Below are 20699 nucleotides of genomic sequence, written 5' to 3' on the forward strand. Positions count from 1 at the left end.
ACTGTTCTCTGTAATTTGCTGCCTTGTAGAGCTTGATGCAAATTGTTTTATAATTTTCTTCCTTCTTCTTTTACGCTTTCTTCGTTTAAACCAGCCACACATAACTCTGAAGCCATAAATTTTGCTTTTATGAATTACAGGGAATTCTTTTAAAAACTGTTTTTAAGAAGACACAATAACAACATGGAAAGTCCAAAAATCTGGGTGTAACATCCTCATCATTTGTTATTTATTGATTATCTGTGACCCACTATTTTGGGCTGGTCTTGGAATGGGACACAGGTGGGTCTGGCTGGCTCAAAGGACCAGAGGTGACTCCTAGGCTGGCTTTCCCAGGCATTATGACCTTCTGGTGAAACTCTCCCACCTGTCAGTTGTGGCGGGTCAGACGTGGGCCTGAAACTGTCTCTTTCCCCAGGTGAACAAAGCCCTGAAGCAGAAGTCAGACATTGAGCACTATCGGAACAAGCTGCGCCTCAAAGCCAAGAGGAAAGGATATTATGACTTCCCCCCAGTGGAGACAAGCAAGGGTCTGACTGAAAGAAAAAAGATGTATGAAAAAGCCCAAAAGGAAATCGAGCATGTTTTGGATCCAGACACAGAACTGTGTGCTCCATTCGCCGAGTCTAAAAACAGGTGCAGTCTCTAAGGGATTCTGCAAGGGTTGCTGTTTCATTGGTGGGATGCGAGCAGAGGATGCCTCAGGCAGTATAGTCCTGGTCCCTTGATCTGACACCTTAGCACTGTGCTCTTTGCAGGCTGCTGATAGGGACCCTGCTGCTCTGTGCAAGCAGGTGCCCCATCCTAAGTCTGCAAGAGAATAAAATTGAAGCCATTTAAAAAATCCTTGGGCAAACAGCCATAATTGTCCTTCAGCTTAATGATATTTTCAAACCAGTAGCTTTTTCAGAGCTGGATGAAGATGTAATTATCACCTACCCAGTGGTGCAACTTCCAGATCAAAGGACATTGTATTTTTCAATGCTTTTAGAGGCCCGTGCATAAAAAAAGCAAATTTCATGTCTCACCTTTTCATTCAGCCTCAGTAAGTACTTAACACGTGGCTACTCAGAGCTCCATGCTGGTTCATCTTGTCCATTCATATATGTGTTCATTTATTTGGCATGCATTGCCACCTGCTATGTGTTAGGCACCATTCAAGATGCTGATACTGTCATGGTCACATGTGCTTTTTCTCATTCATTCATTCGATTCCAATTCCTTCAAGCAGCTTGATCGCTGCTCTTCTGGAACTTAAGTTCTGATAGAAGAGAAAGATAATGATAATAATCACCAAAAGTTTATTGATCACAAGTATGATGGCTGCTCGAAGTGTGAGGTGCTGTAATGGTCTAAAAGGGGGGCCTGGCCTAGCAAGGAAGGGCTAGACCAGGTGGTTGGAACTGGCTTCTGTCGCAGTTCATTTTGTACTGCAGTAGCAAAATGCCTGACACTGGGTAAGCTATAATGAACATAAGCTTATCTTCTCACAGTTCTGCAGGCTGAGAAGTTCAAGATCAAGGCAGCAGGATCTGATGAGGGTCTTCTTGCTGCATGATCACATGGCAGAAGGTGAAGGGCAAAGAGAGAGCAAGAGGGGGCCAAATTCACCTTTTATAACTCACCAATCCCACCCACGAGGGTGGATCCTCATGGTCCCATCACCTCCCAAAGGTCCCATCTCCCAGCACCACTAAAGCAGCAACCAAATGTCAACATGAGTTTTGAAGGGGAAAAATATTCAAACCTTAGCAGCATCCTTCCAAGTCCTGTCGCTAACGAAGTAGAGTGAGCTCACAGACTGGGTAAAAGGGCATAGGTTTAGCAAAGGCAAATATGTCCACCTTTCTTCTTTGCCTACCTGCCCGAAGCATTTTAATGATTTGAGGCCATCTCTTTCCAATACGTGTTTTGCTTGGTGACTTCCCCCTGGCTTTGAGCATCCCGCCACTCTGATCCACCACAGAATCACAGCTGACATGTCCTCCATAGGCTGGGAGCGGAGGGTGGGAGGGGGACACAGTTCCCAGCCTGAGTCGCTATTTATTAAACACAAAAATGACTCTGTGACAGGCTTGGATTGAAGCCACAAAATCAAGCTGGGAGGCGGGGCTAAATTTTGTGAATTGGATCAACATAATTTTTTTCAATAAAGAAAAGAGGGAATTCTGAACCAGTGCTTAATTTACCAGGCTTTTAATTTGACTTGGTTGGTATGACAAGCTATTGATATAAAATCACACCGTGACAGGGCTCACAATGAATGTGTGTCACTGTGTTAATAACTGTCGAAAAAATGAGAAGAAAAGACATGAGTTTTATAGGGGGGCTGGTGGTTTCTTTAGCTTTGGCTTTGTACTTTGCAACTTTCTACTTCAGTGGTCTTTTATAGGCTGGGGTGGGAGCTGTTTTTCCTGGGTTTCCTGCTGATACTCAAAGAAAATGTATCAAAAATAGATCATGTACAAATAAAGGGAACTTAGCTAGGAAGTTACTTGAGAAACAAAAATTTCAAGTAAGGTTTTTTATGAAAAGAGAATGAACAAAGAATGAACAACACTTGTGTCTGCAGAGATGCATCTGTACTGCCTAGAAGAGGTTCAGGCCAGATTCTTAGGGCCTTTGGCTGGCCTGCGGATGCTGTGCATGTATAGTTAATTCTTAGTAAGTATCTATTGAAGAAATGATGTAATGACTATAAACCACCAAATTATTTTTTTTAATTTTGATCAGTTGAGGGAAAAAGGTAGGTAGCCAGAAACTAGGTGAGCCGGTAATAGGAATGGAGATAGAGGGTCAGCAAGAGACAGGGATAGGACGGGAAAGACTAAGAGAAACAAAGAGAGAGTGACAATATCAGCAAGAAGCTCGAGGTGTTATTCTTGACACATTCTGCTGTTGACTCAGGAGGCTGCTTCTGTTTATCTCTTATCACAGCCCAGAGTTACCGGTTAATTGCTGTTCACAGTACACCTCTCCAGAGGCTCTGCTCTCAGTGACCAAGCCCCACAGCAGGGCACACGTGGGAGAATCACTCTCTCATCCAAAGGTAGCATCCGTAACCAGCATTTTACCCTAAGACCTAAATTGCATCAAATAAAGGACAAAGTTTAGATTCCAAAGGTTGACTCACCACTAAGTCTTTTAAAAGATTTCTGCAGCTGTTTTTTTTAAATCAGAAGAATGCCCCATTTTTATGTTATAACCTCTTACCCAGAGCCTTGAAGTCTGTATATAACGGGGCAGATGCTGTCGGCAGGCTCAAGTCTAAGCCCTGGGCTCTCACCACGCCTGTGCACAATGAGGGCTTTTGTGGACAGCCACCGACCCGGAGTGGCAGGTAGTTAGTACGCTGTGGAGCACCCTGAGTCCGTGGCAGGTGGGAATTGGTGGATAAATTCCCCTGGCAGGTGAGCTCGGGGTGTCAGTTACACTGTTGTAATAACCACATTTTCTAGTTTCTGTATTTGGTGATTTGACATCTGGGGCCTTGCTGACCCCAGAGAAACGGCCCCTCCCAGAGCGACCCAATGACAGTAAACTGCAAACACACCTTTCATATGCAAAGCAACCAATCAGGAGCCTCACCCCCACCGCTTTTTTTACACAGTCTCACAGGACTTTCACTATTATCCCCCTGCCCTGATCACCCAGGCCCGGTACCAGACAACTAGGGACAGCCCCTGTGCCCCAGGAGTCTGCCAGAATTATTCAAACTAGCGGATCCTAAGCCTGCTGGCTGTCGCTTCCCACGGAAACCACAATAAAGGCTCTTGCCACGTTTTCTCCTCACTCCCTCCACCACCCTGGTGCTTGCCTGTGGGGCCCCACTGTGGCATGGCCGGTCCCCTCCTCTTGGGATTTGTGAGTGTAACAAGCTGTCTGGTCCATGGCAGTCCATCCCCTGGGCTCTTGGCCTTGCCATATGTCAATAATAATACAACCTACATTTTAAAACAACTATCTCCCACACTTCTCCAGTGGGTTTGAGCCCCAGTTGCCTGAAACTCTCATCCGCTCCATATCCTGCCTTTATTGATTTCCTTCCTTTGCCTCTCTCTTTTCCCCACGAGTGCTGGTGCTTTCCAGAACCATCTCCCAAATAAACCGCTTGCACCCAAATCATCATAGAGCCTGCTTCTGGGGAACCCAACCTACGGTGGTAACATACACGTGGCTCTGTTGGAAGCTGGGCCACTGCGTCCTTCCCGGTGGCTCCAGGCCACCTCTACAGAGCCCCAGGGTTCTGTAGAACATAATTTGAGAACTACTGTCTTAAACTATACTAGAATTAAAAAGCCCCTAAGAAATTCAAGTAAAAGTCATCGTTATCCACTCAATAGTATTTTCAAAGGTTAAAAACTACTTAAGTTTGCATGTTTCAAAATGTATTCACTTTTAAAAAATATATAGCAAAATACTCATGAGAAATGAATATACCTCATGGAACTCTGTTTTAGTAAAATAAGTGATTTTTCTACCTAAGAGGCTAATTTATTTCTAAGTAGATGCTCACACACCTGGCACACGTCGGGGGTCTGGTCAGTTGAGATCCATGTTGAGCAGTAGCCTGTAACCTGTGTGTCGTAATGGAACGTTGTCTCTGAGGAAAAGGAGACTGGTGTCTCCAGTGTCTGAGCTCTCACCCACGTTCCTATTTCTTGAAAGAGCTTACCCAATCTCACTACTGTGTTTCTGATACAAAATAACCTACTTAAATGTCAATTGCTAATCCTAGTATTTACTGTACCACCACCCTTATTAGTAAATCTTTCTAAATGGGCTAATTGGCAATCTCAGGACAGTTGTGAAGTTTGTTTTTTCAAAAAATTATTTGTAATTAGGTCAGGGATGCGAATTCTTTGGGGTCTACCTTAAAGTATGAATCACTCTAAATAGATTCTGTCTCACAAGCTGGCTGAGGTTGTGCTCCTTTCCTAAAGGAATCTTATAATTGCAGATAAGTACAGAGCACAGTTTATATTAGGTTGTAAGCTCCTGTAGTAGAATTAGTCAGGATTCTTTGGGTTGCAAATGATAGAAATCTAGCACAAACTGGTTAAATAAAAGGGGAATGTATTATTGAGCACTACTGAAAGGTCAAGACTTCAGCATGGCTGGATCCAGGGGGTCATACAATGCTTCCTATCTTAGATCTCTCCTCACTCTTTGCTGACCTCATTTTTAGGCAGGCTCATACCTCATGGTGGCAAAGTGGCTGCCAGCACCTCCAGGCTTATATCCCATCTTCTGAGAAACCTCAGTGCCAAGAAAATGCTTCTTTCCTGGTTGCCATGGCAAAAGCCCTGAGACACGGTCTCATTGGACTGATTCAGCTCACGTGACAAATCACTGTGGCCATGGGGATAAGATGTTGGTATTGGTCCAGCCTGAGTCACATGCTTACCTCTAAAAGTAGCCCCCAAGGACTATCATGATGCTCTCACCAAAAGAAGGTTATCATGGGTACCAGGCAAGCAGAGATGACGGATAGTCTCTAAACAGGTATGAGCTCCTCATGGTGGGTGAGGAGAACTAACATCTGTTTTATTCCCAAGGCTAATTGCAAGGGTAATGCTTTGCCTTGCAGTTCTATTGTCTGTTCTAGACTGTGTGTGACTGTAATGCTGTGACTAACATATTGTGTGTTCATGAGAAAGTATGTATGCCTGCCAGGTTTCTGGCTTCCGAACACATAGTTACCGGGAATAAATATTAATAATACAGCCTCTTCACCCTCAGCCTGTGAATAGCTAGCATGTTAAAATTGAGACGTAAAATAGGTGGTGTATGGGGAGTACTCTGAAGACAGTTGGTCTGGGAATGCAAATTATTTACAGAGACTTATTGCTGGATGTGAGGGAAGTGTTAACCCTTTGTCATTCTGCAGGATCCTATGGAAGTCACCTGTCCCCACTGGGCCTCACTCCATACGGGTAAAAATTGCTTCTTGTGGAAGAAAAAAAGCATAGCCACAATCCTCACCATGTTGCTGCTTCTTTCCCACTCTTCAAAAAGATTCGTCTAATGACAAGTAAAAACAAGACAGGGTGACACATGTATGACTCTTTTAGCGGTAGCTGAGCAGAGCCTCTGAACATGCCGTTCCCGGGGCCTCAAATGCTCGGCACCCAGGTCCACATGTGGCTGGCCCCATTCAGACTCTGCTGAATTGTCATCTCCCCAGCGAGGCCTTCCCTGACCATCCTATCTAAAGTTGCCCCCATCCTAGTCACCCTCTGTCACAGCTCCTTGTTTTTCTTAATAGCACTTATCGCTCTGAAATTACCATGTCTGTCTCCCTCATTAGGATGTAAACTCTAGGAGAGCAGGGCTGTATCTGTCTGTTCACTGTGGATGGTCCTCACAGCAGGCACTCAGGAAATGATGGCTGGGTGGATGGGTGGACGGATGAGTAGATGAATGGATAGATGGGTGGGTAGGTGGATGGATGGATGGATGAGTGGGTGGGTGGGTAGGTGGATGGATGGATGGATGAGTGGGTGGGTGGGTAGGTGGATGGATGGATGGATGGATGGATGGATAGATGAGTGGGTGGGTGGGTAGGTGGATGGATGGATGGATGGGTGGACAGATGGATGAGCCCCAAATTGGCTCTAGGTTTATGGCTTCTTAGCCCAGAAGGTAACCCACTGTGGTAATGGTAGGCAAAAAGATCTATCAACAGTCACAATATTAAGCAGCCCACTAGCTGCAGGGTTTGTTAACACATCATAGAATCCTGCGTGTGAAATCAGAAAGATTAAAAGGAACAGGAGGCTGCTGAGTCGACAAAGTCAACAAATTCAAGTTTGTTCCCTCAGCATTAGCTGTCCTAGAGGGTCAAGGGAGAACCCCTGGCCTTGCCGTCAGCAGAATTTTCAATGAGGTTGCACGTTGCAATTGATTGTAGTTACCTAGTTTCCATATGATAGAACACTTACAGTTCAGCCAAATGACGACAGCATCTGGGGGAAAAAAAAATCTTTATTTCACTCTTTCTACAGCCCCTTATAGCTGGGGAACAAATACCATCAATTCTGAGATTTGCGAGGCAAATCTGAACCCTTCATTGGTTGCCTGTAGTTTGGATCAGTGGAGAATTCCATCTGTCAGGGCATTTGCTGCATCATAACAGTTGTTGAATTTTCTTCAGGCAACAGATGAAGAACTCTGTCTACCGAAGCCGGCAGTCCCTGAACAGCCCGAGTCCCGGGGAAACGGAGATGGACCTTCTGGTGACTCGAGAGCGACCCCGGCGTGGAATCCGTAACAGCGGATACGATGTAAGTCTCCGGTGGGCTGCGGTAAACACAAGCTTTGCCTTCCCCTGAACGCAGAGGGAGTAGAGCATCCCATAATGTTTCAGTTTACTATATATTTGTAGAATTTTAAAATGCACTAAAATGTTTTCTGTTTTTTATTACCTATTCTGCAAAATATAAGACTACTTGGAATGTATCAGAGTAACAAATTATTGCTAAAAGGATCACAATTTCTAAAGCATACCATTTTATGAATAGTACATTATTGACCTTAAACTCCATGGAGATTATAAATGTCCTTAATGTTTTTTCCCTCTGTCCTTAGAAACTCAGTAGGAACCATGGCCGTGGGTTAGAATTCATTTGAACATGGGCTCCTTTTAATCCATAGCAATGTTGAAAAGTTGGATTTGTTCCTGATTTCATAACTCCTCAATATGCCATGGAAACAATGAGATGTCCAACAGAGCGATTTGATGATTTCATGTGACAAAGCACATGCTTATGTTCAGTGATGTGTCCAACCTGCAAAAATTCTTCTAATCCCATCAGACTTCCCCAGATGATGAGCTGCAGTCTGGTGCCTCCTATCAAGTTGTATATATCCTGTGACTTGTACTTGCACCCATGAGCTCAGGTGAATGACACTATGCTGAGATTTTCAATAATGCGTCACCCTGCCCCAGAATTTCAAATGGTCTTGAATATACTCCTAGGTTTGTGAAAACTGTTTCTTCCCCATCCCCCTAAAATCTTTCTTTAATGACAAATAAATCTTCCGTGACAAGGGTTATAATTCAAATATATCCAGATAAACTTTTGTTATGATTTGAAAAGCTGTAATTTGAAAATTATACTTGATTTCTTAAATATGTCATGCTAATATGAAAGCAAGAATATTTTTTGCTCTTAGAATTGGTTGTTGTTTGCCACAAAAGCTTAAAATGGGATTTTTTAATGGTCCAATTAAAAACAGAGATATTCTACTAATTTGAATTTCTAATTTTCTGCTTTACATCGAAGCTTGATGTTTGTGTTGGTAGTGATACCCTTATCTTTTGTTTGTTTTTCTTTTTTCATAAAACAGTTTGCTAGATATTTTTATAAAATTCCAAATGCTTTGGGCAAATCTTTTATTTCTCTGCTAGGTTAAATTATCCAATGTTAATTTTTCTCCTCATAAAAAATATTTCTTATACCAAATTCATTTATCAATTTGATAATCAATCGGTGATTAAAAATCAGGCATTTGAAGATTCCAAATAATCCCTCCCCATCAACAGTGAACGTTCTTCTTGGATGCTTGCTTAGTGTGGGGAACTTTTTTGTTTTGCTCAGACACTTGAGATATGATGAGATTCTTAATTTATTTCAAGACTGGTATTAATAGGTTTCCTGTGAGATTCTACGCAAAGACACTTTTGCAGTTGTGAGGAAATGGGCCAGAGATTTCCCTATTTATCTTAAAAAGAACATTGCAGATTTATTTTTAACTACAGTGACACGACTCGCAGTGCTCAATACCTGTGGAATGTTGTGCTAGTCCATTACCCAGAACCATAGAAGGAGAGAGAGAACGTTTAAAAGGGGATTGCTCAGTCCTCGGAGACATGTGTGAATATTCCAAGTGCAGATTACTTCAGAGGAGGCCTGCTTCATCCTAGTGGATTTCTTTAAAATAGACATTTCTTTGAAAAGTGCATGTGATCTCAATAACATAAGTATAAGCTTCCTTCTATAAGCTTCCTTAAGAGAAAATGATCATCTAAGGAACAATTTTAAGAATGTAGACTGTTGATTGTAAGAATGAAATTGCCCATATCTCCTCTTGCGCTTTTTTATACCAATCATATGAGAAGTAGCTAACATTTATTACTGCACACTATAGACCAAGTCCTATTCTAGTCTTTTTATATGTATTATCTAATTGAATTTGCATGGTTGCCTGTCAGCTAGATGCTCTCATTACGCCCATTGTATGGGTGAGGAAACTGAGGCACAGAGCATTTACATATAATAATTTGTCTGCCCAGCCCCAGAGCCCATCCCCTGACCACCATGCCATATGGCTTCAGTGTTCATCCCTATATAACATAACCTATGTCCTTTATTTCTGAACCTCTGGAAGAGGCTAGATGTCAGGGCCCACAAAGATTCCTACACACATCACTCACACAAGCAAAAAACAGACCAGCAAATAAAGTAGAAAAAAAAAAGTGAGTCATCATTTTAAATAACACATTTGTTTTCTGAGCTCTTGATTTTCCAAAAATGCCAGGGCACTCCTGGCAAAACAGTCCACTAGCCCAGCAGTGAGCCAGTCATTCAGCTGGAAACATGTCATTCTTCCCGCTGGGTCTGGGGATCTTGAAGCTAGGCCAAAATACCTGATCCCTTCTGCCAGGTTAGGGAAGCTTGACACGGTAGAAACAAAAGCACTAGGAGACTGATTTAATTTTGAATTTTTCAGAAGTTGACTAGAGTCCCAAAGGAAAAGCCTGCATGAAAAAATAAATGAATAAACACATAAGTAAGTAAACACACACATGCTACACAGGAGAATCTCAGCACCAAGACTGATGCCAGTCTGGGTTGTTTCAAAATTTTCCCATAGACCAATAGGTGTTAGGGCCTACAGAAGAGAGTTAGCTCCAAGGGGTTTGGTATCCCTGTGTTTTGTAACAATTCTCAACCTCTTGGTCACCCTACCAGCTAAGGGATACAGTATATACTCCTGGCAGTAACTATGGCTCACTTGGAAGTAATTGTCTAAGAGGATGCACCCTTTAGAAGAATGCATTGTCTTCTTTCCTTCTTTCCTTCCTTCCTTCCATTCTTCTTTCCTTCTCACTCTGTCACCCAGGCTGGAGTGCAGTCGCATGATCATATCTCACTGTAACCTTGAATTCCTGAGCTGAAGTGATCCTCTCACCCCTGCCTGATCACTCCTGAAAGGTCAGATTGGTATTGAAATTAATTCCTCCCAATGCATAAAGCAAAACAGGTAGAAAAGAAAATATCGACCTAATATGTAAAAGCAAAAATGTCTCTATTTCAAAGTATGTTTAAAATGCCATTTTCTGAACGAAAGTCATGTAGAAAATAATGAGGCAGTGAGCAAAAAGAAAAGAAAATTTTGCAAATTTGATTCTTAGGCAGAATAAAGACCTAAGTGATTTTTCCTTTATCAGCCTTAATTATTTACCCTGGTATGTGAATAGCAATCAGCCCTTGCTTCCAAAGGGCAAGTTATAATCAAATCATTCCCCAGAAATAAAAATGCACCTGTTCAACCTTGATCTGTTTTTGAAGTTTAAAAATCTGTGACAGGAATGGGGTCAGCTACATGCCTTGGCTGCCTTGGGTTGTTTGAATGATAACTTTGAAAATGAATATGACCTTTCAGAAGTAGAGACCTTTACAAACTACTTCCCTCACGTTTCTCTCCTGGATCTTGTGTAAAGTTCCTCACGCTGTAGGTGCGTGGTGAGCATTCCTTCCAGTCCAACGGGCTCAGACCCTAAAAACGTGGGCAGTGGGTTTGAAAATAGGAAGAAGGATGGTTGAGCCACTGATGCATCTCAGAAGAGGTACTCACAGTCCTCAGCTCTCATCCCAGAGGCATTCTTCGGGGAAATGTTTTGAAATGTCATTGAAAACCAGATGATTTTTTTTTTTTTTTTTTTTTTGAGACAGAGTCTCACTCTGTTGCCCGGGCTAGAGTGCCGTGGCATCAGCCTAGCTCACAGCAACCTCAAACTCCTGGGCTCAAGTGATCCTACTGCCTCAGCCTCCCGAGTAGCTGGGACTATAGGCGTGCGCCACCATGCCCAGCTAATTTTTTTTTTGTTTCTATATATATTTTTAGCTGTCCATATAATTTCTTTCTATTTTTAGTAGAGACGGGGTCTCACTCTTGCTCAGGCTGGTCTCGAACTCCTGAGCTCAAACGATCCACCCTCCTTGGCCTCCCAGAGTGCTGGGATTACAGGCGTGAGCCACCGCGCCCGGCCCAGATGATTTTATAACTGAAAATTTATATGTAAATTTACAAGAGGGGAGTATCAGGCACGGTCCAGCTACAGAAAAGAGAAAACATCAAGTTGTTTTAAACAGACAAAAAAAATGACTGTGAAGAAGTAGGTGCTCACAAAATCATCCAAGGGCTGGAGGAGTGTTCCAGGAAAGATTCCTAGAGCCAAACCACAGGCTGGTCTCATCCACAGCCTCAGCCTCATGGAAAGCCCGGACATGTAAGTTAGCTGTTCAGCCTCCAAGTCACAGGAACGCACACTGCAAAGAGATTGCCGTGTGACTGTCCACCGTCTACACCACAGGTACCGAGTAAAAGTGAGATAAGAGGAGAATTACCAGGCAGGGCCATACGCAGGAAGCATTTGGGGCAACTAGTGGAGAAAAGTCTACAGCAAAGGGGAAACGGACCCATCTCCCAGACCACAGACCCCAGCAGCCTGCGCCAAGGCCTGGTGCATGGTCTTGTGTGTAAGGGGGTGTTTCTCTGGCCTCCTGGCTAACAGTGTAGCCTTTGTTTCAGGTGAGCGGTGATGATAGGAAGGAGACCAAGGAATTGAAACTGTTGTTTTGATGGGTTCTAGTTGCCGGGGAATGAAATATGATCTGGAAATTTCCTGACTGCCTGCAATAGCTTATAGCAAGTCTGGGGCCTTCTAGGTAAATTTGTAATCCTGTTATTAGTGGAAATATCTCCTGCCCACCCACCACTCCCACCGCTGCCCCAGCATCTGACAGCTTTGGCTTAATGGTCAGAGACCAAAGCAAAGCCCAGGAATGTCCGGGTGCTGCATGGTGGAGTAGTTCCAGTTAAGGGTACGACCAGCTCTTGGCTTCATTGGGAAGCAGTTGATTGGATTTTATTCTAGAAACTGCTTATTGTCCTTGAATTAGGTGTTCTTGTGTTGACCCCATGACCATCACCATGTTAGCATCCCACCTAGAACTTTCTCCCATCGTCCCCCACCTCAGCTTTTAATTTATTTCTCCCATCTCTGCCAGCTCCTGTGAACTGTAATAACCCTGGTTTAATGTTATCTCAAGTTACTTTACAGTGCATTGTATTTTAACAGGGGCTTCTAATCCAAGGGAAATGTCTGATAATAGGAAGTCAGGCTCCTTGGGAGAACCTGAGGCAAAGAGGTGGAGGTGTTTGGTGGTGAAGGGGCCTTTAGGTAAAGTCCAGATCTCACCAGGCACTGGGCAGGAGACAAACAACCTCCCTCTGCTAGGAGTGCTCAGTGCTGTCCACCTGCTCATTCTGTCTGTCCCCTGCACTCTGGACCCTGCCTGCTTCTACTCTTGGTACCTGCCAAGGCATCACTGTTCTACCCCGACTGTGAGAGCTCTTAGCCTCTTGACCTACGGTTAGCCACTCATCGCAGTCTAGGGTCCCTGGCGTGCTCTAGGTATGAACACCTGTTGGGGAAGGGCAGGAAGCAGCTTTGGGCAGACTTAAGAGCTGGGCTATAGGGCAGACACTACAAGGCCTCAGCTGACCCCACGGGGAGCTCTGAAGTTCAGATGGCCCTGCAGAGTTGTCCTGAGTTGGGCAAAGCAGCTGGGCTTTTGTACTCTAGTATGGACCAGCCTCTGGGTGTCCTAGAGTGAGGCTGCTCCCTTTAGCCAAGGGCAATTCCCAGCAAGAACTGACATCTGAGGGCTGGTGGCTGGCAGCGTGCCCAGCAGCTGGGGGACTGTCTTCCAGTCCCAAGCAGCATGGCTCCGAGTCCACTAGTCCCGTGCAATCCCGTGCTCCTTGGCCCACCTCTGACCCCCAAACCCTGCAGGAGCCAGAGGCCAGTGGACAAATGAGAACACCCCTTGGGAGTGGCTGTCCCTTTCATTTCCTCTGCAAACATTTACTGAGTGCGGGGGAACCATTGCAGCAAATGTGCATTTAAGGTAAGCTGATTCAACAATATGGGCCCCGAAATAAAAAGGAAAAAACAACAATTTAAATAAAGCTTAAAAAATGGCTTTGACATATATTCTGTTCATGTTCTACATTTCAGATTAAATCTTTCTTTTCCCCTATTATTCTATAAGGATGTATACACAAGGCCATATATGCTGTGCTACGTGGATGATTTAAGGCTGCCATCCCCAACCCCCGGGCCTCGGACCAGTACCGGCCCCTGGCCTGTTAGGAACCAGGCTGCACAGCAGGAGGTGAGCAGTGGGCGAGTGAGCAAAGCTTCATCTGTATTTACAGCCGCTCCCATCACTCACGTCACTGCCTGATCTCTGCCTCCTGCCAGATCAGCCGTCAGGGTGGGGTGTCGCTGGGGGGGGCCATTAAATTCTCATAGAGGCGCAAACTTTACTGTAAACTGCGCATGCGAGGGATCCAGGTTGCACGCTCCTTATGAGAATCTAATGCCTGGTGATTTAAGGTGGAGCTGAGGCGGTGACGCTGGCACTGGGGAGCAGCTGCAAATACAGATTATCATTAGCAGAGAGGTTTGACTGCACCGTAAATGTGACGCACTTGAATCATCCTGAAACCATCTCCCCATCCCCAGGTCTGTGGAAAAATTGTCTTCCATGAAACCAGTCCCTGGTGCCAAAAAGGTTGGGGACCGCTGCTTTAAGGGATTTTTGAGGGTTTTACTCCACACGATTTTTACCTTCCTGCTAGCGTTGGCATCTAAGCCCCACATGCGAGTCCACTGTGCCTACCTGAGGCTCTGTGGAGATGGGAAAGATGTATTCATTGTAATGCATAGCCCAGGTGATTACAGACTCGTGGGCTAGAAAGATAGAGGCACAGTGTGGGGTGGCAATGAACTTGGTGGGAGAAGGGAGTCCTTCTGAAGGTCTGTTCCTTCCTGCCTGTCCCACAGCTGCTGTCTGGTCGAGTCCCCATTACTCACCGCTGCTGAAGCTGCCAGACAGCTGCCTGGGGAATCCTCCTGAAACACGTGGCCTTGTTTCAAATCCTCCAGGAGCTCCCCACAGCTTTGGGGATAAGACTCAGTCTCTGAGCTCCCAGCTTGGGACTCATCTGCTCTGCCGGCCGGGCTTGCCCTTCTAGCTGATGTGTCACTCCTTAACCCACCCCCTTGGCTCCAGCCCAAATGCCTCCCCCAAACACGTCAGATGGGTTCACATCTCTGTGTCTTGGCACATGCTTGTCACGCTGCCTGTAACACCCTTCCCGCCTGCTCCTTCCAGGCCAAGGCTTCTCAGCCTCCTTGCTGTTGCCACGTGGGGCTGCAGTCCTTTGTATGGGGACTGTCCTGTGCATTGGGGGATGTTTAGCAGCAACCCTGGCCTCTACCCGTGAGCTGCCAGAAGCCCCTCCCAGTTGTGACAACTTAAAAATGTCTCCAGGCATTGCCAAATGTCCCTGTGGGGGCAGGCCCACTCTGGTTGAGAACCACCGGCCGAGGTGATGTTCTCAGAGCTTGGTTGGAACATTCCCTCCCGCGGCACCTTCCCCAGCCTCCCTGTCTGACTCGGACGCCGTCCTTTGTGTTCCAGTAGCTCCTGGTACTCACTGCAGTCAAAGCCCTTGCCCTCGGCTTCCATTTGTTGGTCTACTTATATTATTTCCCCATTTGACTCCTCAAGGACAGGAGTCCTGTTTTGTTATATTTATCCTTGAAACCTCAGCACTCGGAATAGGGGCTGGCACGTAGTAGATGCAGTGTCTCTATTTGTTGGGCAAATGAACAAACAAGTGTGTCAACAGAAGAGGTGACTCCTGAGCTGAGACTTGAAAACTGGGGCATAGCTCTGAGCCATATGAAGATTGGATTTGACTATCAGGACTGTAGACAAGTGTACATTACTGTTTGGAGTTCAGTCTAAAAGGTGGCTATCAGTTAAAAGGCTTTGCCTAAAAGTAACAGAAAATCCAACTTAACTCAAACTGGCTTAAAACATAAAGGGACGGTGTCATTTACAGTAAATCCAGGTGTGGTTTGGCGGAGGCCCCAGCCTGTTCATCTGCGTCGTGCAGCGCTATGGTCCCTTGTGCATTGGCTTCATCCACAGCTTGGCTCTCTCTGGTAAGAAATGGCTGCGGTGGCTCCAGGCTTCACACCTACATCTGCACTGAGCAGTGCAAGAGAGAATTTCTCTCTTCCCAACCTTGAAACAAGGTTTATAAGTTGTACTCTGACTGAGCCCCCACAGGTCAAGTGCACGCCCTGTTTCAATCATGGTAGCAAGGAGAGTGGTGGGGGAAGGGGGCTGGTGACACTGATTTACTTAACACAGTCATGCCTCATTGGTGGAGCTGGGGCAGGATTGGTCCCACCCAGACCCCCTGACTAAGTCCCAGGGAGAGGAAGGAATGGATGCTGAGGCCACCACAGTACCTGCTGCTTGAGGAACACTGTGGCTGGGCTTTTTAAGGAGCAAACCCAGCATTCTCCTCCGTGTCACTCTTCCCTGCAGGCTCAGCCTCTCATCTTGGGTTGCCCTCCATAAAGGGAGAGGTCACCATGGTGTCACAGCGATGACTACTACTCACTGTGGGCTCGGGAAGCCCAAGCTACTGTTAGAGGTTTGTGTTTTGGAGGCAGATAGAGTGACAGATAGGGGTTTTGTGCCTCTGTCTGGTTTTTTTCAAGAGCTGAAAGAGCAGATTTGAGTTGATGGTGGGGAGAGCCTGTTTCGTTATGGAATAGTGCTGACTCATGGGGACGGAGCCTCCCAGTCTCCTCGTTGCCTGCAGCATCAGCTCAGCTAAGAAGATGAGAAAAAGCAGGTGATGATTCACCTCGAAAGCAAAAAGCAAATTAGCGTCCCACGAGGGAAAGCCATTCCTAATAGGTTTACTTTCAGGTTGATGTTTTTGAAGGTATTTTTAATTGGTTGATGGTGGCTTGTATATTGTTCTCATGGGCAGTACCGTGTGGGGCTGTGCTCAGCCTCTGGGCTGGACAGCGTACTAGCTGCTGGATTTGGGCTGCTTACTTCACCTGTTTGCACTTTAGATTCCTTGCCTGCAAAATGGGGATACAAATGCACCTACCTTATAGGGTAGGGAGAATGAAATGAGTTATGTAAAGCATGTAGAAAACAGGCAGTGAACATTAGCTATGACAATTGGCTGATGGATTCCAGGAGGGAGAGGGTGATACTCTTTTGCCTTTCTTTTCCATTCTAGCACTTTAGACTTCTCAGAACTGTTCTGAATTATGTCAAACACCAAAGAGAGGATTGTACCCCTCCAAGGGTGCCTTTCTCCAGCATAATGGGGCTGAAGCTGGGCTTTGTAAAGGGTGCCCAAGACCTTTCCCCATGGCCTTAGCACAAGGCCATGCTTCCAGAGGTGACCTCTGAGGTCACGCTGTCCCAAACACAGGGTGAGCCAGTGGTCATAACTCAAGGTAAATGGGATCCTGTGACTGCCCAGTGATTGATGCCAGTCCGTGGAGAGGAGCAGGTTACGGGGGAGAAAGACAGAAGGTTGGAGCTGGCTTCTGAGACTCCTGCTACAGGAGGAAGACGCTTTGCTTTGGGAACACTGAGTGATGCTGAGAACATTGAAGCACCTTCTTTTGACTGTCCTGTCTTCATAGTCTCGGTGTGATTACGGGTCACTCTTTGGGAGATTTAAAAGAAAAAAAAAAGGAGAGGATGTCCCTCCTTGCTTAGAAGTCTATGAGAGACCCTATAATGTCTTTTCTGCTCACCTTAAACACAGAAATAACATGCTGTCTTCATAGCCCCACAGCCTTGGAGTAATTGTGGGCCATCCATTGGAAGGCCACCAGAATGAAATTTGAAGTTTTGCTGAGATTTTTTTTTTTTTAATTCCATTTGCACACCTTTGCAGAAGAGAAGTCATCAAACCATGATTTCAAAACCCCCTGCCTGTACTGAGGGGTACCAGTCTCACTTTATCTTTACAGAAGCTTTTGAGATGCAAGCTCAGTAGGAAATTGCTGCAGAGGTCTGTCTGCTCCTGTACCCTGATGGTCTTCTCCCCACACAGTGAAGTGAGCAATCCCTGATACTTGGTTTCCAGAAGCAACTTTCTAAACACGTCTCTGCTTCCTCGGTGACAGGCAGCACTTGCAATGGGACTGCTACAGCCAGAGCAGGCATTAGCTGGAGAGAAGTGACACTGTTTTGTGTGGCCCACAGGACCCTGATTGGTAGAAACAAAAATGGACGTGGAGCCAGATCAATTTTATCATGGCCAGATGGCCTCAAAATTTATCTTGCTGACACCCTGACTTGGTCTTTGGGCCATTGCCATGAAGTTGCAGGATTTGTTCAGAAACTGTCCTCCTTGTGAGATGGTGCCGTAGTTGGCACTGAACGGAAAATCAGGGCCTTGGAGCAAGTTTCGGAGAGGATCTTCAAAGTCTTGTGTTCCAGAAATGCAGTGCCTGGGTGAGGCAGAGTTATCCTGTACACACTTGTGTGTCCTAGAAAGTATGGCCTTGTACTTTGGGGGCTCATAACTCAAGGAATTCTAGAATAAGTGGTCATTGGAGCCCTTGATCCCTCCTCTTCAATGCCATTCTAGATAGTACTAATTCATTTTAGACACATGGAAATGTCCTTCACTGTTAAGACTTTTTTTTTTCTTTGGAGACACAGTCTCACTCTGCTGCACAGGCTGGAGTGCAGTGGTGTCGTTATAGCTCACAGCAACCTCAAACTCCTGGGCCCAAGTGATCCTCCTGCCTCAGCCTCCCAAGCAGCTGGGACTGCAGGTGCATGTCACAACACCTGGCTAATGTTTTGGTAGAGACACAGAGGGGTGTCATTGCTGCCCAGGCTGGTCTTGAACTCCTGGCCACAAGCAATCCTCCCACCTCAGCCTCCCAAAGTGCTAGGATTACAGATGTGAGCCACCACACCCAGCTTGTTGAAGACTTTTGAGCAGAAATTCTCCAGGCTTTTAAGATTGACTTCCACTCATTCATTCAATAAGTAGTATATTAATATTAATATCCTACCATGTGCCATTGTAGGATGTAGCAGGAAACACGACCAAAGCCCTGCCCTCATGGAGTTTATATTTTAGTAGACAACAAACAATAAACAGCAAGTACAGAGATATGCAGCACAATGTCAGAAACGCTATGGAGAAGCCTCACGCAGGGCACAGCAAGGGAGACTAACAGGAGCTGCTCTTAATAGCTTGGCCAGGGTGGCACTCTCTAGGGAGCTGACTTTTGAGCAGAGACCTAAAATGAGAGCGCCAGGCATGCTTGCCCCCAGGGAAGGGCATCTGGGCAGAAGGAACAGCAAGCAGAAGGCCCCAGAGGAAGACCCATGCTCGGAGAGCTCCGAGAGCATCAAGGAGACCCGTGTAGCACGAGTCCTCTTCTTGGTAAAGGGTCTCAGCTTTGACTCCTTCCTTTCTTCACTCCCGCATCTAATCTACCAGCAAATCCTGTCCATTCTCTTCCAAAATATATCCTGAACTCATCCACATCATTGTCCACAGCCACCCTGATCCAAGGCCCTGCCGTCTCTTCATGCCTGGATTACTGCAAGAGCCTTCTAGGTGACTGCCCATGAATTCTAATCACATTTCTTCCCTGCTTAAAATTCTTCAATAGTTTCCCATTTCCCTTTCAAAACAGTCCAACCTTCTTACCGTGCCTTCAAGACCCTGCGTGATCTGGCCTCTGCCTGCCTCTCCTGTCCCATGTCCTGAAAACTGGGGCTTCGGCCACAAGGTCCATGTATTAGTTTGCTAGGGCACAGTCTGGGTGACTTAAACAACAGACGTTTATTTCCTCATGTTTCTGGAAGCCAGAAGTCCTAGATCAAGGTGTTGGCAGGATTGGTTCCTTCTCGGGGCCAGGAGGGAAGGACCTGTTCCCGGCCTCTCTCCTTGGTTTATAGATGGCCTTCTCTTCCATGTCTTCACATCTTCTTCCCTCTGTACATGTCTGTGTCCAAATTTCCTCTTCTTAGAAGGATGTCAGTCATTTTGGATTAGGGGCCCCTCTAATGACCTCATTTTAACTTAGTTACATCTGTGAAGACCCTATCTCCTAATACAGTCACATTCTGAGATACTGGGAGTTAGGACCTCAACATATAAATTTAGAGGGGGATGCAATTTATCCCATAACTGTTCTTTCTCTTTCTCAAGTACTATAAACTCTTTCCCACCTCAGGGCTTTTTCATAAGCTTTTTTATGATCGTCACATGGCCCGCCCCTTCTCTTCCTTCAGGTCTCAAAAAATGTCACGTCCTTAGAGAAGCCTTCCATGACCATCCCCATCAAGCTAGCTATGTTGCCCCAACCCATGTCGTTTCTTTCATTATGGCAAAATCGATATATGGTAAAATGTACAGATCTTTAGTGTACGATTTGATGAGCTTTGACAAATGTGAATACCCTTGTAACTACCAGTCCAATCAAAATATAGAACATTTTATCACCCCCAGAAAATTCCCTCACTTTTCCTTTCAGTCAGTCTTCGCCTGCCCCCCAAAGGCAACCACTTCTCTGATATCTGTCGCCATAATAGGTTTGCCTGTCCTTGAACTTGATATAAATGGAATTATTCAGTATGTGCCCTTTTGTGTCTGACTTCCTTCACTCAAGATTCATCTATGGTGTTGCATGTATCAGTGGTTTATTCTTTTTTATTACTGAGCATGCTATCCCATTATATGACTATAATACCATTTATTTATTCAGCATCCTGTTGTTGGAGTTTTGGGTTGTTTCCAGTTTGGAGTTAGTATGAAAAAAAAAAACCCTGCTATTTTCATATAAGTATTTTATGAACATATGTTTTCTTTATCTTGGATAAATATGTAGGAGTAGAATTCCTGGGTCATAGGGTAGGTATATTTTAACTTTTTAAGAAACTACTGTTGGATTTTCAAAGTATATGCCCCATTTTCCCTCCCACCAGTAGTGTTGTGGTTCTAGTTCTACTCTTTAACCTCACCAGCATTTCTTGTTATGAATCTTTTTAATTTTAGCTGTTCCACTGAATGTGAAATGATCTCCCTTATTACTAAGGATGCTGAGCACCTTCCCCTGTGTTATTGAGCATTCATGTATCTTCTTCTGTGAAGGTGTCTTTTCAAGCCTTTTGCCTAATTTTTAAATGGAGTTGTTTGTCTTTTTGTTATTCATCTATAGGAATTAATTCTATATTGTGGATACACATCTGAATATTTTCTCCTGGTCAGTAGCTTATCTTTTCATTAGTTGTTTGATAAGAAACCCATTTTATAATAATTTTGGTTCTGACCTAAAACTACAGAATGTGCCCCAGGACCAGACAATAGGGCTAAGTTGTGCTAGGATACTTTTTAGAAAGAAGATACTTGGGGTTCCCAGCAGGGCTGTAATTTCTTTCAGGTTTATTCCTGTGGTGTTTCAAAGAGAAGCTGAAGTCACATAGGTGCTTAGCCACTCGTGGACCAGCCTACATATGTGGGACTGGTTTGCT

General features: G+C 45.1%; 1 protein-coding gene across 1 annotated transcript in view; it reads left to right on the forward strand.

Moving 5' to 3' along the window:
* The window catches only part of KIAA1549L (KIAA1549 like), a 256074-nt gene that overhangs the window by 208774 nt on the left and 26601 nt on the right, over positions 1-20699 (forward strand). Inside the window, exons 15-16 of the mRNA XM_045557763.1 lie at positions 419-636; positions 7157-7286. Of these exons, the coding sequence (XP_045413719.1) occupies positions 419-636; positions 7157-7286 (348 nt within the window). The remainder of the gene's footprint in view (positions 1-418; positions 637-7156; positions 7287-20699) is intronic.

Source organism: Lemur catta, chromosome 7, assembly GCF_020740605.2.
Source record: "Lemur catta isolate mLemCat1 chromosome 7, mLemCat1.pri, whole genome shotgun sequence".
NCBI lineage: Eukaryota > Metazoa > Chordata > Mammalia > Primates > Lemuridae > Lemur > Lemur catta.